At 41.8% G+C, this 21,111-nt stretch overlaps 1 protein-coding gene across 1 annotated transcript in view; it reads left to right on the top strand.

Annotated features, from left to right (window-relative positions):
* KLHL14 (kelch like family member 14) overlaps positions 1 to 18,094 on the top strand; it is a 60,929-nt gene extending 42,835 nt beyond the window's left edge. Inside the window, exons 5-9 of the mRNA XM_065753460.1 lie at positions 3,270 to 3,348; positions 10,689 to 10,879; positions 11,054 to 11,212; positions 14,366 to 14,523; positions 15,371 to 18,094. Of these exons, the coding sequence (XP_065609532.1) occupies positions 3,270 to 3,348; positions 10,689 to 10,879; positions 11,054 to 11,212; positions 14,366 to 14,523; positions 15,371 to 15,511 (728 nt within the window). The 3' untranslated portion in view covers positions 15,512 to 18,094. The remainder of the gene's footprint in view (positions 1 to 3,269; positions 3,349 to 10,688; positions 10,880 to 11,053; positions 11,213 to 14,365; positions 14,524 to 15,370) is intronic.
* Positions 18,095 to 21,111: the final 3,017 nt, after the last annotated feature.

The following is a 21,111-nucleotide window of genomic DNA, read 5'->3' on the forward strand; positions in this document are numbered from 1 at the left end:
TTTAAAGATGTGGAAATAGAGTCACAAGCTAATGGAGAGCTGTAAGAAGGGGTGCTCGCCCTGGGACTGAGATAGGACTTGAGCACATGGTTTGTGACATGGATAGTGCTCTAAGGCTGCCTAGATCACCTCCTGAGCTGAAAGCATGTGCAGCAGACATCCACCTGCTTTCTTGATCTGTGAATATCAGGGAGCTGTGATTCGTTTGTAGAGAAGTTACAAGTGAAGGTGGTGGGAACATTATTGATACTGATCTCTTTACGAACCTACCCCAAGCAAAATGGATCCTATTTGTCTCAAAAAGTAGACCTGAAAATCATGAACTACATTCAGTGCTATTTCTGGGCTAGTTATTTCTTGAAATTGATTTGCTCTAAATGTACAGCTGCATGGGAACTACTCATACATACTCACCTACTTTTGTGTAAAGATCTTTACCTCCTTGTAGTACAGAAGGGGCTTCAAATGAACCTAACTTGAGCTGTCCTTTTCAGTGCATTTCAAGGATTCCAATACAAATGGAAAGGTGCCAAGTGTTGTTTCAGTGAGTAGCAGCAATGGAAGGAGCATTATGCATATCTTTAGGCATTGTGCCAGTTCTTGAGAAGCAAGGTGCACCCCAAGGAGTGCCCATGCACTTTCTGTGCTGCTCCTTTGACTTCCTGACAACCTAGGGAGCATGGTGATATTTCTTCTCATTTCTTACATCTTCCTATGGCATTACCTTTCCAGTCACAAGGGATCCTTGCATGAGTAAGTGTTGATGAGAGCAGGCTGCAGAGCACTGGCATGGATTTAGGACAAACATTCATAAACTTCAGAGCCCTTCACCTTTTGGCATGGGTGCAGAAACCTTGCTGTACAGAGCAGAGCAGCATCTGCCTTCCTTTCTCTCATTATCCCAATTTACTAGTCCTGATTTCTGTTTACTTCTCACAGTTTCTGCATTCTGACAAGTGCTTCATGGCATGTGCAGCCCTACTGACTGATGAGAAAGACGAAATAATAGATACATTTGTCTTTTAAACTGAATTCCAAAATTAAATTGGAATGAAACCGTTTATACCAGGCAGCTCAAGGAGGTCATCAAATCCTTTTCCTGCCATCACAGGAATCATATAGTTCCATTTTGTAAATTTTCTAAGCTCCATTTGAAAAGCAGTTGGATTTTTAGCCCCTCTCTACTCCTGTTGGAAAGCTGTTACAGAATCCAATTGCTTGCAATGACTAGCAGCCTTATTCTAATTTCCAGTAAAATGTATTCTTTGACTGTCTAAATCACCTTGTTCTCATGCCAAAGTTGGCCTTTAGCTTAATAGCTTTTCCCCTCCTGGAGATTTGTTCCTCTGATGTATTACAGGCAGTGTTCCTCTTCCTTTCAGCTTTTGTTTTGCTGGGTACAGCAAGCCAAATTCTGCTGGAGTTTATCTCCTGCCATAAGATAAACATCTTCTTCTTCTTGTCATCCTTGTGGCTCTTCTTCATGCTTCTTCCAGTTTGATTTCATCTCCTTTCCTGTGAAGTGACCAGATCTGTATCCTGTATTCCAACTCTGTTCCCAGTAAAATCTCTTTCTACACCATGCTGGGCATTCTTCTACACACATGGTATCTGTGGAAAATATATGTACAACACACATATGTTAAGAGCCCAAGATCCCCAGATCAGAACTTTATAAGACACCAGTGAAAAAGCTGCTATGTAACCCCTGATCTGAAAGATGCAGTAAGATGAGCAGCACTGAACCTTCCTCACAGGAGTTGAAACTTGTGATCAATACTTACCTTCTTCTTTTTTAATCCCGCTTTTTGTAGTAGAAACGGGATAATACTTGTCCTAAATAGTGATACCTAGCTGGTCAGGTGCCTGCTATTTTACTCTTCATTGAATTTATAACTCTCAACGTCTATTCTTCCAAATTGTCGTGATAGACTAAAGGAATTCAGATAGAGATCAAGAGCAAAGTCTACCTTCTCTAAATCCAGTGGCAAAATGCCCATTTTCCTTTAGCATATGGGGCTCTCACCCTATGCTCTGTGCTCAGCATGCAGCAAGTTTGGTCCTCAGTGGGCACCATGCTGGATTTGGAACATGGTTATGCACAACGAGAGAATGAGTTTCCTTACAGGTAGAGTGACCAATACTTTCTTTCTCTGTAATATTGTAGAACATAATCTTAAATGATTATGAATACAGATTCTAGTTGTATAGTTTTTCTTCTCAACAGTCTCTTGATGGTCTCTTTACACGTGCTGAAGTTAAGTGTAGAAAGCATCGAGTAAAGAGAACCAGTCCTACGGAGGCTTTTCAGATGCAAAAATATTCACCTTGTAGAATGCCCAGTGACCATTTATAGAACTGTGACATATGCAGTTGGGTTATTCTGCTGTCCTTTGAAGCTTCTAATTCAATTTTTTAGTCACACTTACATAAACAAAGGTTTCTTTTTCCAAGGTCCTCATCTGTTGAAGTCTCAGGTGTTAGAAGAAATTGCCATACACTCTCTTGCTTCAGTTTTCTTGCTTTGGTGTCAATCTGCATGTAAAATAAGATGAAATCCTAGTATCGTGAAGACATGCATACAGTTCTTGGGTTTGACAGCAAGGATAAGCTAGTTAGCCAACGTATGTTGCTCATGTTTCACATTTTAGCTAACACACTTGGAATAAGACTCTAAGGGTATATTCCCCCTCCGATGCACATGTGTAACTCCTCCTAACTTACACTGAAAGTACATGGTAGAATAAGCCATCTAGTGCAAACACTGCATACCCTGTGCTGATGGCTTGTGTGACTTCTAGTTATTTGTGCATTGTTTTTTACTGTGTTTCACATAGAGATGAAGTGAAGAAAAAGAAATGCATGTGTTCTGCCTTTGATTTTTTACCTGACTCAAAATGCTCTAAGCATAAAATACTATGAGGATATTCTCTTTTGGGCAGTAATTTTGTTTAGTGCTGTGATTTATTGTGGCTGTGAAAGTACCACAGCATCTATAAGTAAATTTAAATACATGTTTTCAAGATCTTATTACAGAGAGCAAGAATAATCTCTACCCACTTCTACTGCTAACAATTGCTAATTCAAACCTTGTAGTGCCCCATTTGTTGAATTATTACTGTACACATAGTGTAATCATGCATTGTTGTAAAAAGGGGGAACCCTTCGTAAAAGCTGTCAACTTGTGAAACATATGTAATCTATAATACAATCTTGATGTTAAATACATGAAACAAACAACTGAGTGTCAAAATAATCTATCTTTACAGGGAAGCACAGTACAAACTTTGTTAGCCGATACGATCCCAGGTTTAACAGCTGGATACAACTTCCACCCATGCAAGAGAGGTAAAGACCTACGTGTTTTTCAATATATGTTTTATCATCCTAAGAACAGCAGAAGTTTGGCTTAGTTTGGGGAGTAAGGACACCTACTTTGCAAATACTGAGATAAAACTGCAGCATGCAGTTGCTTCCCATTTGTCTCCTAATATTTTTAAGCATTCCAGATTCAAAACTCCACATTGCCAAACCCTGCAGTGCTAACTCATGCAAAATAACCATGGACTTTGTGCAATTACTGGTTGCCTGAGTGCAGTCTGAAGGGTTTTTCTGAAGTCTCTGTAGTATCCTGTCATGTTACCTGACTGAAGTGTCATAATGAGTTTGCAGTAAACAAGCAGTAATTATAGATGGATATCATACAGAGAACTGAAACGTTCATGTGTTGACCCCATCCCGACTCACCACACCAGCCATGGAAAGCTCTCCTCAACATGACTTACCTTGTCAGGGGACTCAGAATCCTGGGTGGGCTTTGAACGAAGTTGCTGTCAGCCACTGCATATTAGAGTAGCATACATTTTAATCCTGCTGTGTACCAAAGAGCAGAACTGCACTTGGACTTTAGCAAGGGTGTGTAAAGATGGCATAGATTTAACTCTGGATCCCAAATCTCAAACTGACGGGAAAAATGTCCTCCAAACCTGATCTGAATGATGTGTGTTTCGTAGCAAGAGTTTCAGAGGCAGAAGATCCAAAGTTATAATGTTGTTTTTATGAAAAACTATTCCAAGGACCATTCATTTTTCGGATCAGCGCCCATTTTTTCATTGAACCAGTGTACAAGACATCTCACACTACTCTCCTAGGACACTCTTCGTATTCTCTGTGCCATCAGTATTATCATCTTTTCATGTGTCAGTTGTCCATAATGTTCAGGTGTCTGGCACAGTTTGGACTCAGTGCAACCTTGCAAGTCAAGCATGTACTGTGAAATGGATGGAAATATGACTCTCTTTTCAAATTTTCAGAGGTAAAATGTCAGCCTGCAGAGTTTTTGAAGGGCTTCTTTTCAGGATTCAGTTTGACAAAAAGCCAAATGCAGACCCACATGCAATGCTTGTCACCAAGGAATGCTGCATTGTATCAGAAGAAGAGGAACAAGTGGAGTAGATCTGAGACAGTTTCCCATTGGAGCTGAGTGAACTGATAAAATTAGACGTATAAACAGAGACAGAAAAGAACATCACAGTTCATTATAGTCTCTGGCTTTACTAATAACAACATCCTTTACTTTAAAAATCCCTCACTAAAATTACTTTTTTAGATGATTGTGGAGCTAGTCCAACAGCCTATTCCTTCCCTACTGCCAGCACTGTGGGGTAACCCCACACGCAGGCTATTTACCTGTCTGAATACCTACCTGTGCAACCTGGGCTAGGGAGCTGCTTTGGCAGGGGGTTGGACCAGATGATCTCTAGAGGTCACTTCCAACCCCTACAGTTCTGTGATTCTATGATTCTTACCACGGAGGGGCACCTTCACCTGTGATTCATCTCCCAGACTGACTCTGCCAACCTGTCCCAGGCACTGGCACAGAGGAGGTAGAAGGTATGGGTGAGATTGCTTATCACCGTGCAGGTCTTTTTCAGTGAACTGTGGGACCGTCCAGTGTTTGTATGGAGCCTGAAGCTCTTCTGTGGAGCTTAACTTGTGTTCTCATTAGGCTCCCTGAGGGTCTGCAAGCAAAACTCCCAAGGGGCACATCTGGCTGGCTGAAGGGTTGGGTTTGTTTGGCTGACAAAGCTCAGAAGGCAGCAGTAGATGGTTGAAGGTTGGAGAGCAGAGGAAGAAGCTTTTTCACCTCCACAGTGGGCAATGGCATGGTACTGGTAAATACAGTTTGTATCCAGGTGCTGAATACAGCTTGTCTTGTATTCTGCAGGGAGCTGCCCCCTTCATCCAAGAGTTAGAAAGTCTGCTGAGCTTTTTGATTGCTTAGCAGCTGTCCAGCAGTAAACTGCAATGTGATAATGTTTTAGAATCCTAGAATGGTTTAGACTGGGAGGGACTTCACAGGCCATTCATTCCAGTTCCTCTGAGAGAGCCAGGGACACCTCCCACTGCATCATTCCGCCCAAAGCCCCATCCAGCCTCTCCCTGAATACTTCCAGTGATGGGGCCTGGCACATTACAGTTTTAATTAAGTGTAACAGACCACTCATAAATAGTTCCTTCAGCTGGGGACTATACTATGTCACCTATTCAGGATGTATAGCTCATAGACTCATACCTTATTTTTCTATAAAATTCAGCTCCTCATAGGGGCTGTTGTCAAAATACAGTAATTTTCAAGTTTCTGAAATATTTGTAGAAGTTCATTTGCTTATCCCTTATGACTTTCTCAGAGTTGTTGCAGCCTTTAGAGATAAGATCTGGCCCAGACAGTTTTTAGATTATACAAACTACAGGGATCTTTTATGCAGTCTCTTTCCCAGCTCCTTAGTCAGATGAAGTTCTCATTAAAGTCAATAGGCTACTTTTCTCCCTCTAGGAGTACAGGGTCACGCCCTGTATCTGCTGTTATAATGCAGGCACCGTTGACAAGACAGACTGTTTAATGGGTTCTTCTGAGTCATTATGGTCCATCAAGTCAAAACCCACTTAGGAATTTTAGTCTGAGAATAATTGGCTGGATAGGCTGTAATAGCTCCTCTGAAATGACTGCCAGGTAAATGTGAGTCTCATTCACAGGCGGTATATTCTCAAGTTGAAAAGCTGTATGAGATTTTTGATGAGTAAACTTTTATCTCATATGCTAAAATCCATATCTGATTGATTTTGCTGTTTCAGCTCTAGAGAAAAATCTAATCCCTGTATGGATTCAGAGCTGGCAGCGTGTCTTGCTTTAAAGCCAAGTTTGGTTTTGTTTCATTTGTAGCGTATCTTACAAACAGTTGCCTTCGAAAAGCGTGTACTGTTTTCAGGTGTGTGCTGTTGAGAAAGGCAGCAAATGACTCATGAGTTATTGAAATACTGATAGGCCCAACCATGCAATAGCAGTGGGATACCTTTTGGAAAGCAGTCCACTTACACCAATAAGTAATGGAGAACTGATCTCTGAACTTGTAGAGTGATTTGCAGCTAGACACCTCCGTCCCGTGCTGTTCCAGCCTACCAGGTCAGCCCAGAGGAGGACAAGGGGTGCAGAACATTTATAACTCTTGGTTTTTCCTACATTCCAATTAAAAGATTTTATTTAAATACCTGTAATATATATCATATATATATACACTGTATTCTACCAGGGCACGGAGCAGCAAGCACGAGTGGATCTGACCAGGCTGTCTTCTCTAATGAAGCTGAGTGAACTGATAAAAGAAGCTGCAAGAAAAATAAAGAGACAGAGAAAATAATTTCCTATTTGATTTTATCCTCTGGCTTTAGTAACAGTATTAACCTTTGCTAAAACGGCCTTAACTTTTTAAAAGCAAACCAAACACTCTAACAGTGACCTTGTAATAAGATCCAGATTCTTTAGTGATCAGTGGTAGCACTCATGGTTTTGCACCTCAGATTGGTATTTTGTGTTCCGGAGCATGAATTCATTTTTGGTAGAAAATAGGAGGAAGTGTTAGAAATGTTTCCCTTTTTGTGCACTTATGAAAAAGTTAGCTGGGTTGCTTATTGAGTGAGAGGGTGGGAGGGAAAAGCATTTCAGACTTGCAAGCTCTGAAGAAAATCCCTAAATAATTGTCTTATTGTCCATATTCACATCCTAATGTGCATTTGAGCTATTTTAGGAGTGGATAGCCTCTTCCCAGTTTTGTGGGAAAAGTTGACTGCTGCGTTATATTTTAATCCAAATCATATTTTACAGCAATTTAAAGTTTTCCCTGAACAGCACATCCCTCGTGTGCTGTATCACTGAGAAGTTAAAAACCAAGAGCCTTAAGATATTAGTGGCAGGAGCTACTGGGTAAACGTTCACCCCCAAGCAGAAGAGTGAAGCATGCTGACGCTCTCATTTTTGCTCCTTACAGTGACACTGTGTGGATGAAACCAGGAGTACACGTACAGAGTGATGTTCATGAAATCCCAGTTAAAATAGTAGTGCCTGCCAGTGCTAACTATCTGTTTGTTAAACTTGAACTAAAAAACAGCAAAAAAGGAGAGAACCCGCTATTCATATATGGGAGTATATTCCTACTAATTAAAGCGGAGTTTGGTTTTGAAAATTCACCACATTTTATTAGATTTGTTACTGAAAACCTGACTAAAATACGTGAGGAGCTGTGAGAGCAGTTTGTGCATGGTTCATTGGAGGAAATGGGTAAGGACAGAGAGATGGACTCAGGAGCCAGGAGCCCTGCAGGTTTGTGCCGACCATTCCAGGGCCAGAGGAGATGTGAGCTCTGGCTGAGCATTTCTCAGCTCATGCTTGCCTGTGTAGGCTCTTTCATGTCTAACTGGATGTGACCTCTGCAGCTTTTCCTCCTCCCAGCAGGGGAATGTGGACTGTCTTGCCTGTCATATGCTCTCAGGAAGCACATAGGCACTTGGTTGCCTCTAACGCTTTTACCCATCATCAAATTAGAGTGAAATCAGCCAGCAGGTTTTTGGTGAGGAGACAACATTCAGACAGACATGGATACACGTACAGTGTAATCAAATAAGCTTTGTTTCCATGGAAAATCAGGCTAAAAACATAGATGCACAATTTGCTGCCCGACCATGCAGAGCAATACATGCCATCAGCTTCTATCTACCCATTGACAGATAAATTAAATGGTCTTATTTAATTCGTCAGTGTAGTTAGAGGCACTTAGCAGCATTCATTTCCTCCTGTTTGCATCTTTCCTTGCTCTAGACATATTCCTGAGGCAGTGCTTCCCTTCCTGCTCAACAGGAATAGTGCTGTGTCCTGCACTATCCATGTTGCCACATGCAACCAGGTTAAAAGCAAAGAGCTGGGCAGGAGGTGCTCTGTGACGCAGCTGTCACCAGCTGGAGCCCTGTCAGGCGTGCAGCACATCAAAAATAAGGCCACCAATAGGCAGCACTGCATCAGATCTGCTGTGTGAATGCCAAACCAGCCTGCTTTCTGTGGCTGTCTTCATGTCTGCCTGACCTCTGCTCCAACTTGCATATCATCAGCCAGTCTCGGGCACGTTTAACAAATGGGAAAATCACTCAAAATGTTATCAGGCTACAAATTTTGCAGAAACAGGAAACTGTGTAAAGGAGGGAGTTCCTGTTCATGCTTAATCTCATGTAAATAATTGCTTACCTTACTGGGCAGCAGGTTAGAGACATTGCATAAATGGCTTCCTAATCCGATGCAGTCAAGGTAGAGAGGCCTATGGAGGAATTGGGACATACAGGAGTTGTTCAGTGGTGCATGTTTTGTGGTGTACATGGACCACCACCCATCCTGAAGGCCTGGTTCAAGCAATTGATAGTGCAGGTGACCATCAAGCCCCTGAGATGTAACCTGTGTGACATAGGAGGTGACGGGTGGAATGTGCAGTAGTCACCTGGTTCAGATTTGGGTGTCTGAGCAGAAGCCAGAGAACTCTGTTAGCTACAAAGGTGGGCTTAGGAGGTGTCAGACCCATCAGTGCCTGGCCTGCCTGCAAGGCTCTGGGCTCACACACAGAGAAAGGGCAGTGAGGCACTGGCAGAGGCTGCCCAGGGAATCACAGGATCACAGAACTGTAGGGGTTGGAAGGGACCTCTAGAGATCATCGAGTCCAACCCCCTGCCAAAGCAGCTCCCTACACCAGGAAGCTGTGGGTTCCCCATCTCTGAGGGTGTTGAAGGTCAGGTTGGATGGGGCCCTGGGCAGCCTGACATGGTGGGATGTGTCTGTCTATGGGGGATGAGTTGGAACTGGCTGTGCTTTAAAGCTCCCTTCCAATCCAAGCCATTCTATGATTCTATGACTTGTTTTGCCCCAACAATTTTGCACCTCAAATTCTATGTTCAATTTGAGGCTCCCCACTACAAGAAGGATGTTGAGTTGTTTGAGAGTGTGCAGAGAAGAGCAAAGTTGCTGAGTGGACAAGAAAGCAAGAGTCATGAGGAGGGGCTTGGGGAGTTAGGTTTGTGTAGTCTGGAGAAGAGGAGGCTGAAGTGAGACCTCATCACTGCCACAGCTGCCAGAAATGAGGCTGCAGCAAGGAGGGTGTCCACCTCTTTTCTCAGGTGACGAGTGACAGTGAGGAAACATCCTCAAATTGCACTACAGGGGTGGTGGTCACATTGCATATTAGGAAGAATTTCTTCATGGAAAGTGTGGTTAGACCTTGGAATAGGCAGACCAGGGAAGTGGTGGAGTGCCCCTCCCTGGAGATAATTAAGAAATAGGCAGATGGAGCGCTAAGGGACATGGTTTAGTGGTGGACTTGGTCATTTTAGGTGGTGATTGAATTTGATGGTCTTAAGGATCTTTTCCAACCAAAATGATTCTATGATTCTAATCTAGTTTTTGTCATTCATTATATATAATTCTTTTTAGTCTGGCTGTGCTTTTTTGCCATTTTTTCTCATGTCATTGTAACTTAGGGGCCTCCACCCTAGCAAAACTTCCTACCACTGAATAATCAGGGGAGCGTTCCCTGACTGCTATTTACACCGAGTAGGATCTCTCAAAATCATCTTCTGCTCTATTTTTACTTCAGTAACAGACACCATTAACTTTAGAATCATGAGAAAGACAAGCTAATATATGTCCAGTAGTCCTAACCAGAAAAATGAATGATTTCTCTGCATACCTGAATTGCTTGTGAAACCAAACAGGTGGCTAAAACTTTTCTCAGTTAGCTGGATGGAGTTAAAGGGTAGAAATGTAATACTGTGCCCAACTTAAGGAAAGTTGTTCTATTTGCAGTACTGCAGAAAGAAGAAAAAAATGATAATTGAAGAAAAATTTTGATGATGTGGTTCTCTTAGTAAATTGGGAACAATGACCCTTGAAGGACCATAAAGAAAGTGAATGTCAAGATAATTTATTATTGTTACATTATCTACCTCATTTTTCACTGTGTCTTACTGAGTTGTTATATCCCTTACAAGGTAATGCCCCAAACATTAATGAGCACCTTTTTATCTTCTATGGGTGTGGAAAAAGCAACAAACAGCTTTGAAAAAAAAAAAAAAGTATTTTCTGCTTACTTGTTTTGACACCAAAAATAAGGTATTTGTTTGATGTAGAGCATATGTTTGACTAGCAAAGCAGACAGTCTTTAGGGTATTTGCAAGCATGTGAACCTTCTGGACACTTCTGAAAGTATCATTTGGAATAGCAGCCATCTTAGCTTAGGGTGTTAGCTGGATTTTAAAATATGATGGGAGTGACTCATTGGTTGTTGACTTGTGTTATCTCCTTTTGCCCTGTCCTCCAGGAGAGCCAGCTTCTACGCCTGCCGCCTGGACAAGAACTTATATGTAATTGGTGGAAGAAATGAAACTGGATATTTGTCCAGCGTGGAGTGCTACAACCTGGAGACAAACGAGTGGCGTTACGTGTCTTCCTTACCACAACCTTTGGCAGCCCATGCAGGAGCCGTTCACAATGGCAAGATATATATTTCAGGCCAGTATCTTTTATAATACCCACTATATAAATATTTTATATGTGTATATATAAGTTGATATATATATATATCAGTATATTTATTAGAAGAAATAAAAAAAAAAAGAACTAAATTCCTGCTGCAGAACAGTGTTTTTATTTACAGTAATTAATAGAGGTGCATTTATTTTGCAGGTGGGGTTCACAATGGAGAGTACGTTCCCTGGCTGTACTGCTATGACCCTGTGATGGACGTGTGGGCCCGAAAACAGGACATGAACACAAAGCGAGCCATCCACACTTTGGCTGTAATGAACGACCGACTGTATGCCATTGGAGGAAACCATCTGAAAGGTCACATTTTTAACAGTGAAAAACATTTCGGTGTCACCCGTCTCCTGATGAAGAGTGTTTTTGTTAGACAGTCATTGTTAAATACATTAAAATAAAGGCAACACGATTTAACAGGACACTTGAGCCAGCAATTTTAAAAACATTTTATGCAAATTATTTTAAAATTATAACAGTACATTAAATATATGAGTAATGAATGCTTTAGATAATAAAAATGGGAGCTTCCATTACTCAAAGGCATGGACAATTTGTCATTACCAAGAATTCAATGAAACAAACAGATTATTCTTTGACCCGAAAGTACCAGCAATATTTTCCTCTGTAAATCATTTTCCAAATTGCGCAGTTACAGAGAGCTTTATTCAGAGCAACATACAAAAACAAGCTCCTGAATTAATGGGGGAAAAAAAGCACAGCCATTAAATATTAGGACCAGGCCCTTTAGATCCCTGTGTAGTAATAAATACAGCTTGTTAATTATGATTCTTTTTAGAGATCTCTTGTTTTCATCTTCTGAAAAGATCTCATGTTAAGCTAGCCACTGCTTGAGCACCTGGTACTCCTGTCTTAGTACTCACATCCTGTAACTGTTACTACTAAAGTAAAGAGGTTCTGTTATTCTGTTTAATCCTGCCACTTAGGAAAAAAAAAAAAAAAAAAAACAGCTCCTGTTCCTTTGTACTCTGACAATTTTTGACAGTTTATAATCACTTTTCTTTTTTTTCTTTTCCTCTCTTACTTAAGAAAAAGAATAAAAGGCTTGGGGCAGAATGGCTTGGAGAATGTAGAGAGGAAAAGGACCTGGGGATATTGGTTGATGCTCGGCTTAACATGAGCCAACAAAACTGGTGAGGGGCCTGGAGCACAAGTCTTATGAGGAGCGGCTGAGGGAGCTGGGATTGTTTAGTCTGGAGAAGAGGAGGCTCAGAGGAGACCTTATTGCACTCTACCACTTCCTGAAGGGGGGTTGTGGTGAGGAGGGGGTGGGCCTCTTCTCCCTGATAAATAACGACAGGACGAGAGGGAATAGCCAGAAGTCGCGCCGGGGAAGATTTAGATTAGACCTGAGGAAACATTTTTTCTCTGAAAGAGTGGTCAGGCACTGGAATGGCCTGCCTAGGGAGGTGGTTGAGGCACCATCCCTAGTGCTGTTCAAGAAGAGTTTAGATGAGGTGCTAAGGGATTTGATTTAGTAGTTCAGTGGGTAGGGATGGTGATAGGAGGATGGTTGGACTAGATGATCTTGTAGGTCCTCTCTAACCTAATGTACCTGTGAACCTATAAAACTACAAAAAAAAAAGGGAAAATTGCAATGCAAAAGGAATACTAGGAATAGTGATTTTAACTGCCAGTGATAGAGACCATGCCATGTGCCTGAATGACTCTGGCACCCAAGCCCCAGTGATACACTGAAATCTTGTGTTGCTTTTTAAGATCTGAATATCCATGGTGCATACTGGGGACAAAGACTACTTAGTTTCCAGTAAATAGTATTGGGGCACAACCTCTTGCAGCTGGGCTGCTGTGTCCCTGTTCCTCATACCCAGTTATAACGGGTCTTTCTGGACTGAACTTCAAAAAGAAAAAAGGGTAAAAGCTGCCGACACCTGTAAAACTTGTAGAGATTGCAGAGCTCCACGTTGTTGGCTTTGGTTCCTACTAAATTAACCAATTTAACACATCCCAGGTCCTCCAAGAGGTAAAACACTTGCCTTAGTTTGCACAGGCTTGAATTTTTTCCATCTCCCTTCTTCCTTCACCCAGTTTCACCTCTGGGAAAGTGAGCATTGCATTCTTGCCTCTGTAACTGCTGCCCTGCTTTGCTGCCCTTTGAATTGCTCACTGTTGTGAGAGCCATTTAACATCTAGGCTTCTGGAAAACCCAGTCTCTGGAAGGAGGGCTGTTTGGGAAAACAGCTTCTTCTGTAAAGTGAGGAAAGGGACTGAAAAGCAGATGAAATGTAGTAAGTTCTCCACTGAGTGGGAACTGCAGGGCTCTGGTAGCTCCACAGCCAAGTGCTTTGTGAAGCTGGATCTGTATGCCTCTGTCAGCAGTGCATTTGCTGCAACACAACTGGTCTTGTGTGCACTGCAGTTTATTACAGAGCTCTTTGACAGATTCTGGCACACAGCAGTGGCCTTTCTGTGGCCCCTTGCAAACTTTCCAGTGACAGAAAAATCATTTCATTACAGCTGTTTGTTCCCTCCTACAAGAAATGTCATTTTGAAGTACCGATAACAACAAATGCCCTTGTCCAGAAAGTCAAACTTCTCTTTTCTACTTTGCCTTGATGGAGAACCTAGGAATGTCAAGTAAAGCACCCTAACAGGTTAAGAAAGCCATGATCATCTTGCAATGCTCTGATAAAGGAAGTGGTTTGAAATAGGGAAATACCTAAATATTACATCAGGAACCAGGACACCTAGGTTCTATGCCTGCATTCAGCTCACTTATTTGTGACTGAGCATCACAGCTTGAGAGTCTTGGGATGTATCTGCCCTTTGGTGATCACAAAGCAGCTGTTGCTTGGAGCTGTTTTCTCTCTCAGACATGGAAGAGTGGGACCACAATTCTTCTGGTTACATTTCTGTTGCCTTAAAGACGTTGTCACATCACAGCTGTATGCTTAGGGTACCCCTTAAAACAGCTTGCAACTGATCCTGAACATCACGTCCCCCTGGGACCAAGTGCCATCAGCTGTCTGAGCTCCACCTTCACTCAGGAGACACTGATTCCTGAGTGAAACTTAACCTGCTGATTTTTTAATAGCTCCTATCTGCTGACCTTTGGGAATGACTGCCAGGACAGCCTTTTCCTACACGCTCAAGCTCACATTAGCGCTGATAGATGAGAAGGAATATTGCTTGAATTTGCTTTGTTCATTTCTATTGAGTGTTCTTGTGATTTGTAGAAGACTGTGGAACTAATGGTGAAAGCTTTTAACAGATTCAATTGAACTGAAGTAATGGGATATTATCATTATAGAAGATGGCTTAGGTGTATATGGTAATATTTTCCAGAAGAAAATTTCGTAGTGATGTTGTAATTGTAATAGTGCAATTGCAACTCTAAGTTAATAAACTTAAATGTAAAACTAATCATAAAATAGTATGCCATAATGCGTGTTCTCCTTTCTCAATGCTGCTACCCAGGTTTCTCCCACCTCGACGTCATGCTCGTGGAATGCTATGACCCTAAAGGTGACCAGTGGAATATCCTCCAGACTCCTATTCTGGAGGGCCGCAGCGGTCCTGGCTGTGCAGTCCTTGATGACAGTATTTACCTTGTGGGAGGATACAGCTGGAGCATGGTGCGTACTTGCTTTCCTCAGTGATCTTTTCATTCCTGCTGAGCTCTTGCGACTCAGAGAGGACAGAGAGGAAGAAAGGGACAAAGATCAGACTGCCCAGAGGAGCTGTGGATTCCCCATGCCTGGAGAGGGAATGGCCACAAATTGCGCCAGGGAAGATTTAGATTAGACCCGAGGAAACATTTTTTCTCTGAAAGAGTGGTCAGGCACTGGAATGGCCTGCCTAGGGAGGTGGTTGAGGCACCATCCCTAGCGCTGTTCAAGAAGCGTTTAGATGAGGTGCTAAGGGATTTGATTTAGTAGTTCAGTGGGTAGGGATGGTGACAGGAGGATGGTTGGACTAGATGATCTTGTAGGTCCTTTCCAACCTAATGTACCTATGAACCTATGAGGTGTTCGAGGCCAGGATGGATGGGGCCCTGGGCAGCCTGGTCCAGTTCCAGGCCAAGCCATTCTATGATTCTATTAAGGCAGCTGCAGAGACAAGTTTTGGTTTGGTTTTCAACTCGTGGAGAACATGCAGTGCTTTTTTTTACCTTTGTGCTTTTCTATTTCGGGAGTTATTATCAGCTTGTACTCACTAATAAGGAGTAATGTAAAAATCAGATGTAATTTGGCAGAGGTGTTTGGTAGGACTGTACGTCTCTAGCTCTGCTTATAAGTTGCACCATAAAGGTGCCTGGTTTTCAGAAGCTGGATTCTCTGCCCATAAGAAAACCAAACCCTCTTAAGGGCTCTTAAGTTAAGGCCCCAAACTGTGAGTTGCTTTTGAAAAAAGAAGTAGCTTTTCATCTTACAGGTATGGCCTTCACTTAGGCTGTTTTCAATATGACTTCTTCTATTACAGGGGGCCTACAAATCTTCTACTATTTGCTACAGCCCTGAGAAGGGGACTTGGACAGAGCTAGAAGGAGATGTTGCTGAGCCACTTGCAGGTCCCGCTTGTTCAACTGTCATATTGCCAGCCTGCGTACCGTACAACAAGTGAGAGTTGAGGAGCACTGACATGGACACTGATTGCATTTGGGAAAATAATGACGGGTGACATAAATATTTTCTTAGAACAGGATTCCTGATCAACAAATCTGCTGTAATTGACCCCTTATTCCATACTTACGCTTTAGGAGCAAACTAAAAGAGAACAGAAAGAAAGCGTTATCCCATCCCAGATAGAAGCCGGTGTCTTATGAAGCAAGTAGCTAAAACACACCGAACATTACATGCTGACAGACTGCCATTTCAGACTGATTTTAACTTTTTCCTGCTGCAGAAAGATTCCTCACGTCAAATCTAACTTTAAAAGTATGAAGGCTAAATGTTCCGACACAGCCTGAAGAGACAAGATCAGTATTGTGCATTGTATCTACCTGCATGTGATCTGTGTTGAAGTCATGAGGATGTTGTTTTCATGAATGCTTCAGAATTCAGATAGTGAAAAGCTCACTCTGCACTGCAGAATTGTCTCCTGTAATCCTAACCTACAGCTACTTCCCATGCTCTGCAAGCAACACAAGATCAGAAGATTATGTAAGGTAAAGAAATATCATTTGGTTTTTGCACAGCTTGTCATCAAATACACCCCACCTTCAAAGTCCCTACATGTAAGTGCAGTGGAAAGCAAGACTATGCTGAAATCCATGCTTTACAGAGCACTTCTTTCAGTAGCCAGTTTGGGGATTAGGGTCAAGTTCTCCTTGTCACACCTGTGTAAAGTCAGAGTCATTTCACTGATGAAATCACATGGAATGATTACTTTGACATTAGTAGAGCAGAAATTCGGTCCTACACCTTAAATTCTGGGTTCATACAGTAAGTTATTCCTATAAGCACATAACAAAGCACCAGAACCCTTCCTTACGTTTTTTCACTTACCTGTTAGGAGCATATATGCTAGTTGCTTCCAAAGACAAGAAGACTGCATTTAACTGTAAATGTATTGCTTTGGACTCTTAAATGATTGCACACATTTTAGAGGGGGACTGCTGAGTAGTTAAATGACCACGTGACTGATCTTCAGATGTAGTCAGAAAGGTTTGTACTACTGATCCAAAGTAACATGAGGCTGGACTTCCCGCTGCCTTGTAGCTCGTGTAATTATTTACACAATGCAAAGCAAGATCAGAGTGCTTTATTTCAGTCTTGCTCTATGAACTCTTAGTTGCTTGCACGAATCAGACTGTCCATGTTTTAAGCCCGTGTCTTTCTGCCCTGGCATTGTGGAAACAGTGACAAAATCTGAAGTCTGGTATTTAACGTAATCATCTACACCTGAGCAAAATATATGCAGAATTCTTCCTTTGGATTTACTGATGCTGCATCCATTACTCCCAAGACAATCTTCCTCACTGATATAAAGTGATCTTGCTCCATGGAAGCCAGTGTGCTTTGATGCACTTCTGGCTCGTGTCAGATAAGAATCCGGCCTTTAATTTGCTTACTTTTAACTGGCTGCACCAAATAAGGGGCAAAGCAATCACATCCTGCATTTTCAAGCTTGTGCATATCTTTCGTGATAGGACGTAATGCAGTAAGCAAGGAGCAGATGACTGCTGGAGGTTGGTTTCTACTGCAGAGGCAATAGATGTGAGGAGGAATTCATTATTTGCTTTGCAATATGGAAAGAGGACGAATGTATTCAGAAATTACACTATATATTGAAGCTTGAGAGCAGTATAAATAACGGAGGGCAAATACTGTGGGACTGTTTCTTTCTGGCATCAGTCCAGTTTTATTGCAGTACAACTCCTGTGCTTGCAGCAGAATCACACAGTTGTAAAATTGGAGTAATGCAGTAAAGACTGACACCATACAAATGCAATAAAGCAATTGATGAAGTAGCTGCACGCCTGGAAAAAAACGAAAACAAAAATATTGTTTAAACAAAATAATTATCTGAAGATGCTAATGTTGAATGTGTCGTTGGGGAATTTTCCAGTGAGCATCACTAAGGAACTCGTAAAGGTGGAGTGTATATCCTGAAATCTCAATCCATTTCTACTATATAGTGCAATCTTAGTTGGTTTTGTATTTATTTATATTGTTCAGATCCAAGGGATCCCTTGTAAAATATATTTGGTGCAATCATGGCTTTTTTTTTCCTGTTGAAAGTATATAAATATAAATATATATTAAAAGGAAACTGTCAAGGTACTAAACGAGGAAACTTTGAATGACATATAAGATCAGGATAAGGTCTGCCACTAAACACTGACTGTCACTTGTCTCTACTAAAAAGTACCATTTTTAAAGGATATTTGTTGTCCTTGTAAGTGGTTCTTCTGGTTTGGTTTGGTTTGGTTTTTTTTACCAAGATAATTTAAAGATTTAAGAGGACTCTATGTAAATCTTTCTATCTTTCAGGAAGGCATGACCAAGGAAAGTGCTAACTGAATAAGTCACAAAAGGAATGTAAATTTTGTACAGTGTTAGACTGTGTAAATGAAGCTTGCTCGTAGGGGAAAAACTTTAAATAAAACTTTATGTACTAATTCAACCGTCTGCCATATTCCTACTTATAAAGTGTATGTATAAATAATAACTACATTAAATTCTTTGGAACTTTTTTATCATGTAGATGTGTAAACTTCCTTTATTTTGTGGCCACGTGTAACAGCCTTGTTGTCTCCAACTGCCATTGCTCAGTGCTTGTGCATGGCGCAGTGACAACGCAGTGAAGCAGCACCTTCCTCTGAGCACAGAGCAGATGCAAGGCAGACCTGGCCCCTTGGCTTGGAGCAAGCGAGAGCTGGGCTGGGGCATGGCTGAGGGTGTAATAGAAGAGTTTGAATCACAGTCATAAGAGTCGTTACTGTTGGAAGACCACTGTGATACCCTAATCCAACCATCGGCCCATCTCTACCGTGCCCACTAAGCACGGCCCTCAGAGCCACATCTCCACAGCTCTTGAACGCCTCTGCTCAGCTCTGAGTTTAACACTGACCCTGCTCCTCTGTTCTCCTCTCACCCTGCTGCCCCTCCAAAAATTAATCTCTCCCCCCTCTGGACAATACTGTTGCCTAAGCATTTCCATAGAGCTGGGCCTAGATAACCCATAAATCAGAGACTGGATACATCTCCTCAGCCCTGGCCTTGAGCCCCATCCGTGACCCAAGCAGTGTGAGATGGCCAGATTGCTGCTGACATGCAACCTGTATGCGTACCCTTAGGGAGGGCAGAGATTCAGAAACACCTTTGATAGCATTTGTCTTCAAAGGTGCTATTCCCCTTTCTCCCTAAAGCTGTCATTGTTTTCCGGCATGTTTGTCCTCCTTCCTGCTTTTAATGCAGTGATTCAGTAAGCTGAACTGCATCTGGGGGATGGTTTGTGAGACAAATCCACACCAAACCTCTTTATATGCACTCCTTAATATTACATTGTAATTACTACACAGTAGCACAGTTGCCTTGTTTTTAAGGAACAGATCATGTTTCAGCTTCCTATTTCCATGGAGCTTTCCAGGTACAGACAAAGGAGGCAGAAATCACACAAAGAGGTGACTGCTGACGAGGGCAAGGTCACGATGCCCAGCAGCACTTTAAGATACACATTCTCATTTCTGTTGCTAGTGCAGCAGCAGGAAGACATCAGAGCCTCAGTGTTGTGTTCAGAGCAGGGATGGAGTGACAGCAGCGCTGGAGGTCAGAGCAGGAAGGAAAAGTACACTAATGAATTCTGTTGGGTTTGTAATGCCATAAAAGATTCAGTTAATCTGCAGCAGAGATGTTGATCAGCAAAACTGAACCTAACTCTGTGGACCTTGTCAGATGTATTCTGTGCATGTCAGTGTTCCACACCAATTACAGATTTTAGAAGATGCTCTCATGCAAAACTATATGCCCTAATATATAAGTCAGCTCATATGTAACTAAAATTAAAATCTGACTGTGGCAAATCTCTGTGATCCTGATATATGAAAATCCAAATAAATGATTTGTTCCCAGAAATGAAAAATAACTTCAGCAGGAAATTTCAAAATTACTTATGCAGGATTAATCCAGTTCAATGAATGCATCCTGCGTTGATTAATAAAGCATTCCTGAATTGCAAAGTAAAACGAGAGGAGACTTCTGCTGCTGCTATATTTGTGTATTTCTGAAGCTAGAGAGAAATCTGTGCTTACAAGAGATGTGGTCAACCAGTGTAAACAGAAATTAAATACAAATAGTGATTTTCTAATTGTCTGTTTTCTCCCTGCAGCAGAAAACTACCTTTGTGTCATTGATCCTTTTCTTGAAGAACACAGGTACTGTGTTACCTGCCACAATATTGGATGAGAACAGGGCACCTAACACGGTTCTACAATGACTCCAATTAGCATCCGAATGACGCCTGTGGATTTGCCCAGCAAAGAAAGGCAGAAGGAGCTATTTTCTCCCAGTTTCTTGCCATACAGAGTGTGGTCCCTCTGCTCAGAGCCTTGGTCAAGTAGCATTTCATTCTGTGACACGTTGCATTTGAATTTAGTTGTCCTTACAAGTGAACAGATAAGAGGGAATCTATTAAGGAATTAAAAACATGGGAAGGAGATTTAAACAAATGTAGCATTTTCCCCAATTTTTATTTTCCATCCACACAAACACACACACACGAAGAAAATTAGTCAGATTCATTTGAAGGGCTATCAGCACTTCGTCTAAAATCCTCTTCTTCTGTTCGAAGAATTCTTCAGTCACTGTGGTGGTTTCTAAAGGCATTAGTTGCAAGTCGTGATTTCAGAAGTTGTACTTCGCAAAGCACCTTCAAAACCCCTCTGGTTTCCTCTTTAATAAATGGTTCCTTGAGGTGCCCCTAAACATCTAGAAAAACACACTGGAGGAATCAGGTTTGTGAAGGTGCCTTTGCATCTCAGCCTCTCACATGGCATTCACTTTCTGTTTCTTTGCATTTTGATTTTGAAAACTCCATTTTCAAAACCCTTTGGCTGATGAAGAACAGTTTGTGTGAATGGAGCAAGTCTACTTTAAGCACATTTCACTGTGACTAGTGAATACCTAAGCTGATGATCCATGGCATGAACAGTGACAAAAGATCTGTGCCTTTCGTGTATTCTATGGGTCTGTAAGCCTCAAAAAAGGTGTGTAAATATACACGTACCCATTACCCTAAAAGTATGCGATTCATAGGCCGTAGTAAGGAGTACTGTGCCATTGTTTTCTCTAAAGCTGTAAACGTGGTAACAGCACTGAAATTTGGATTTTTTCTTTATGAGTCACCTCCCAGTAGTGACAGCAAGGAGTGTAACCAGGAGGATGCAGCTGTAACTATAGAGAAGGAGCACATTAAACTCCAGGTCAGAACCACAACAGAATGGTTACTCAGGGTGGAAGTAAATCCTGGGACTGGCTGGAGAGATGGCAGAGGGACAACTGGGGATGTCCACCCCACATCACAACGTGAGCAGTGGTACCTTAGCAGTCCCAGATGCTTGCCAGCTCACCCAACCTCTGTGATGATGTGTGATAGGATACAGGCATAGTCATCGTGAGAAAATGCTTCCCAATGTCTGGCAATAATGTCTCATTAGTTTAAAGAGATGATTTCAGGAAGAACCTAAAAGGGAAAAGAAGTCTTTTTGTTTCAAAAATCCA

This window comes from Cyrtonyx montezumae, unplaced genomic scaffold (genome assembly GCF_038088225.1).
Source record: "Cyrtonyx montezumae isolate F1298 unplaced genomic scaffold, pur_monq_1.0 scaffold_8, whole genome shotgun sequence".
Lineage (NCBI taxonomy): Eukaryota > Metazoa > Chordata > Aves > Galliformes > Odontophoridae > Cyrtonyx > Cyrtonyx montezumae.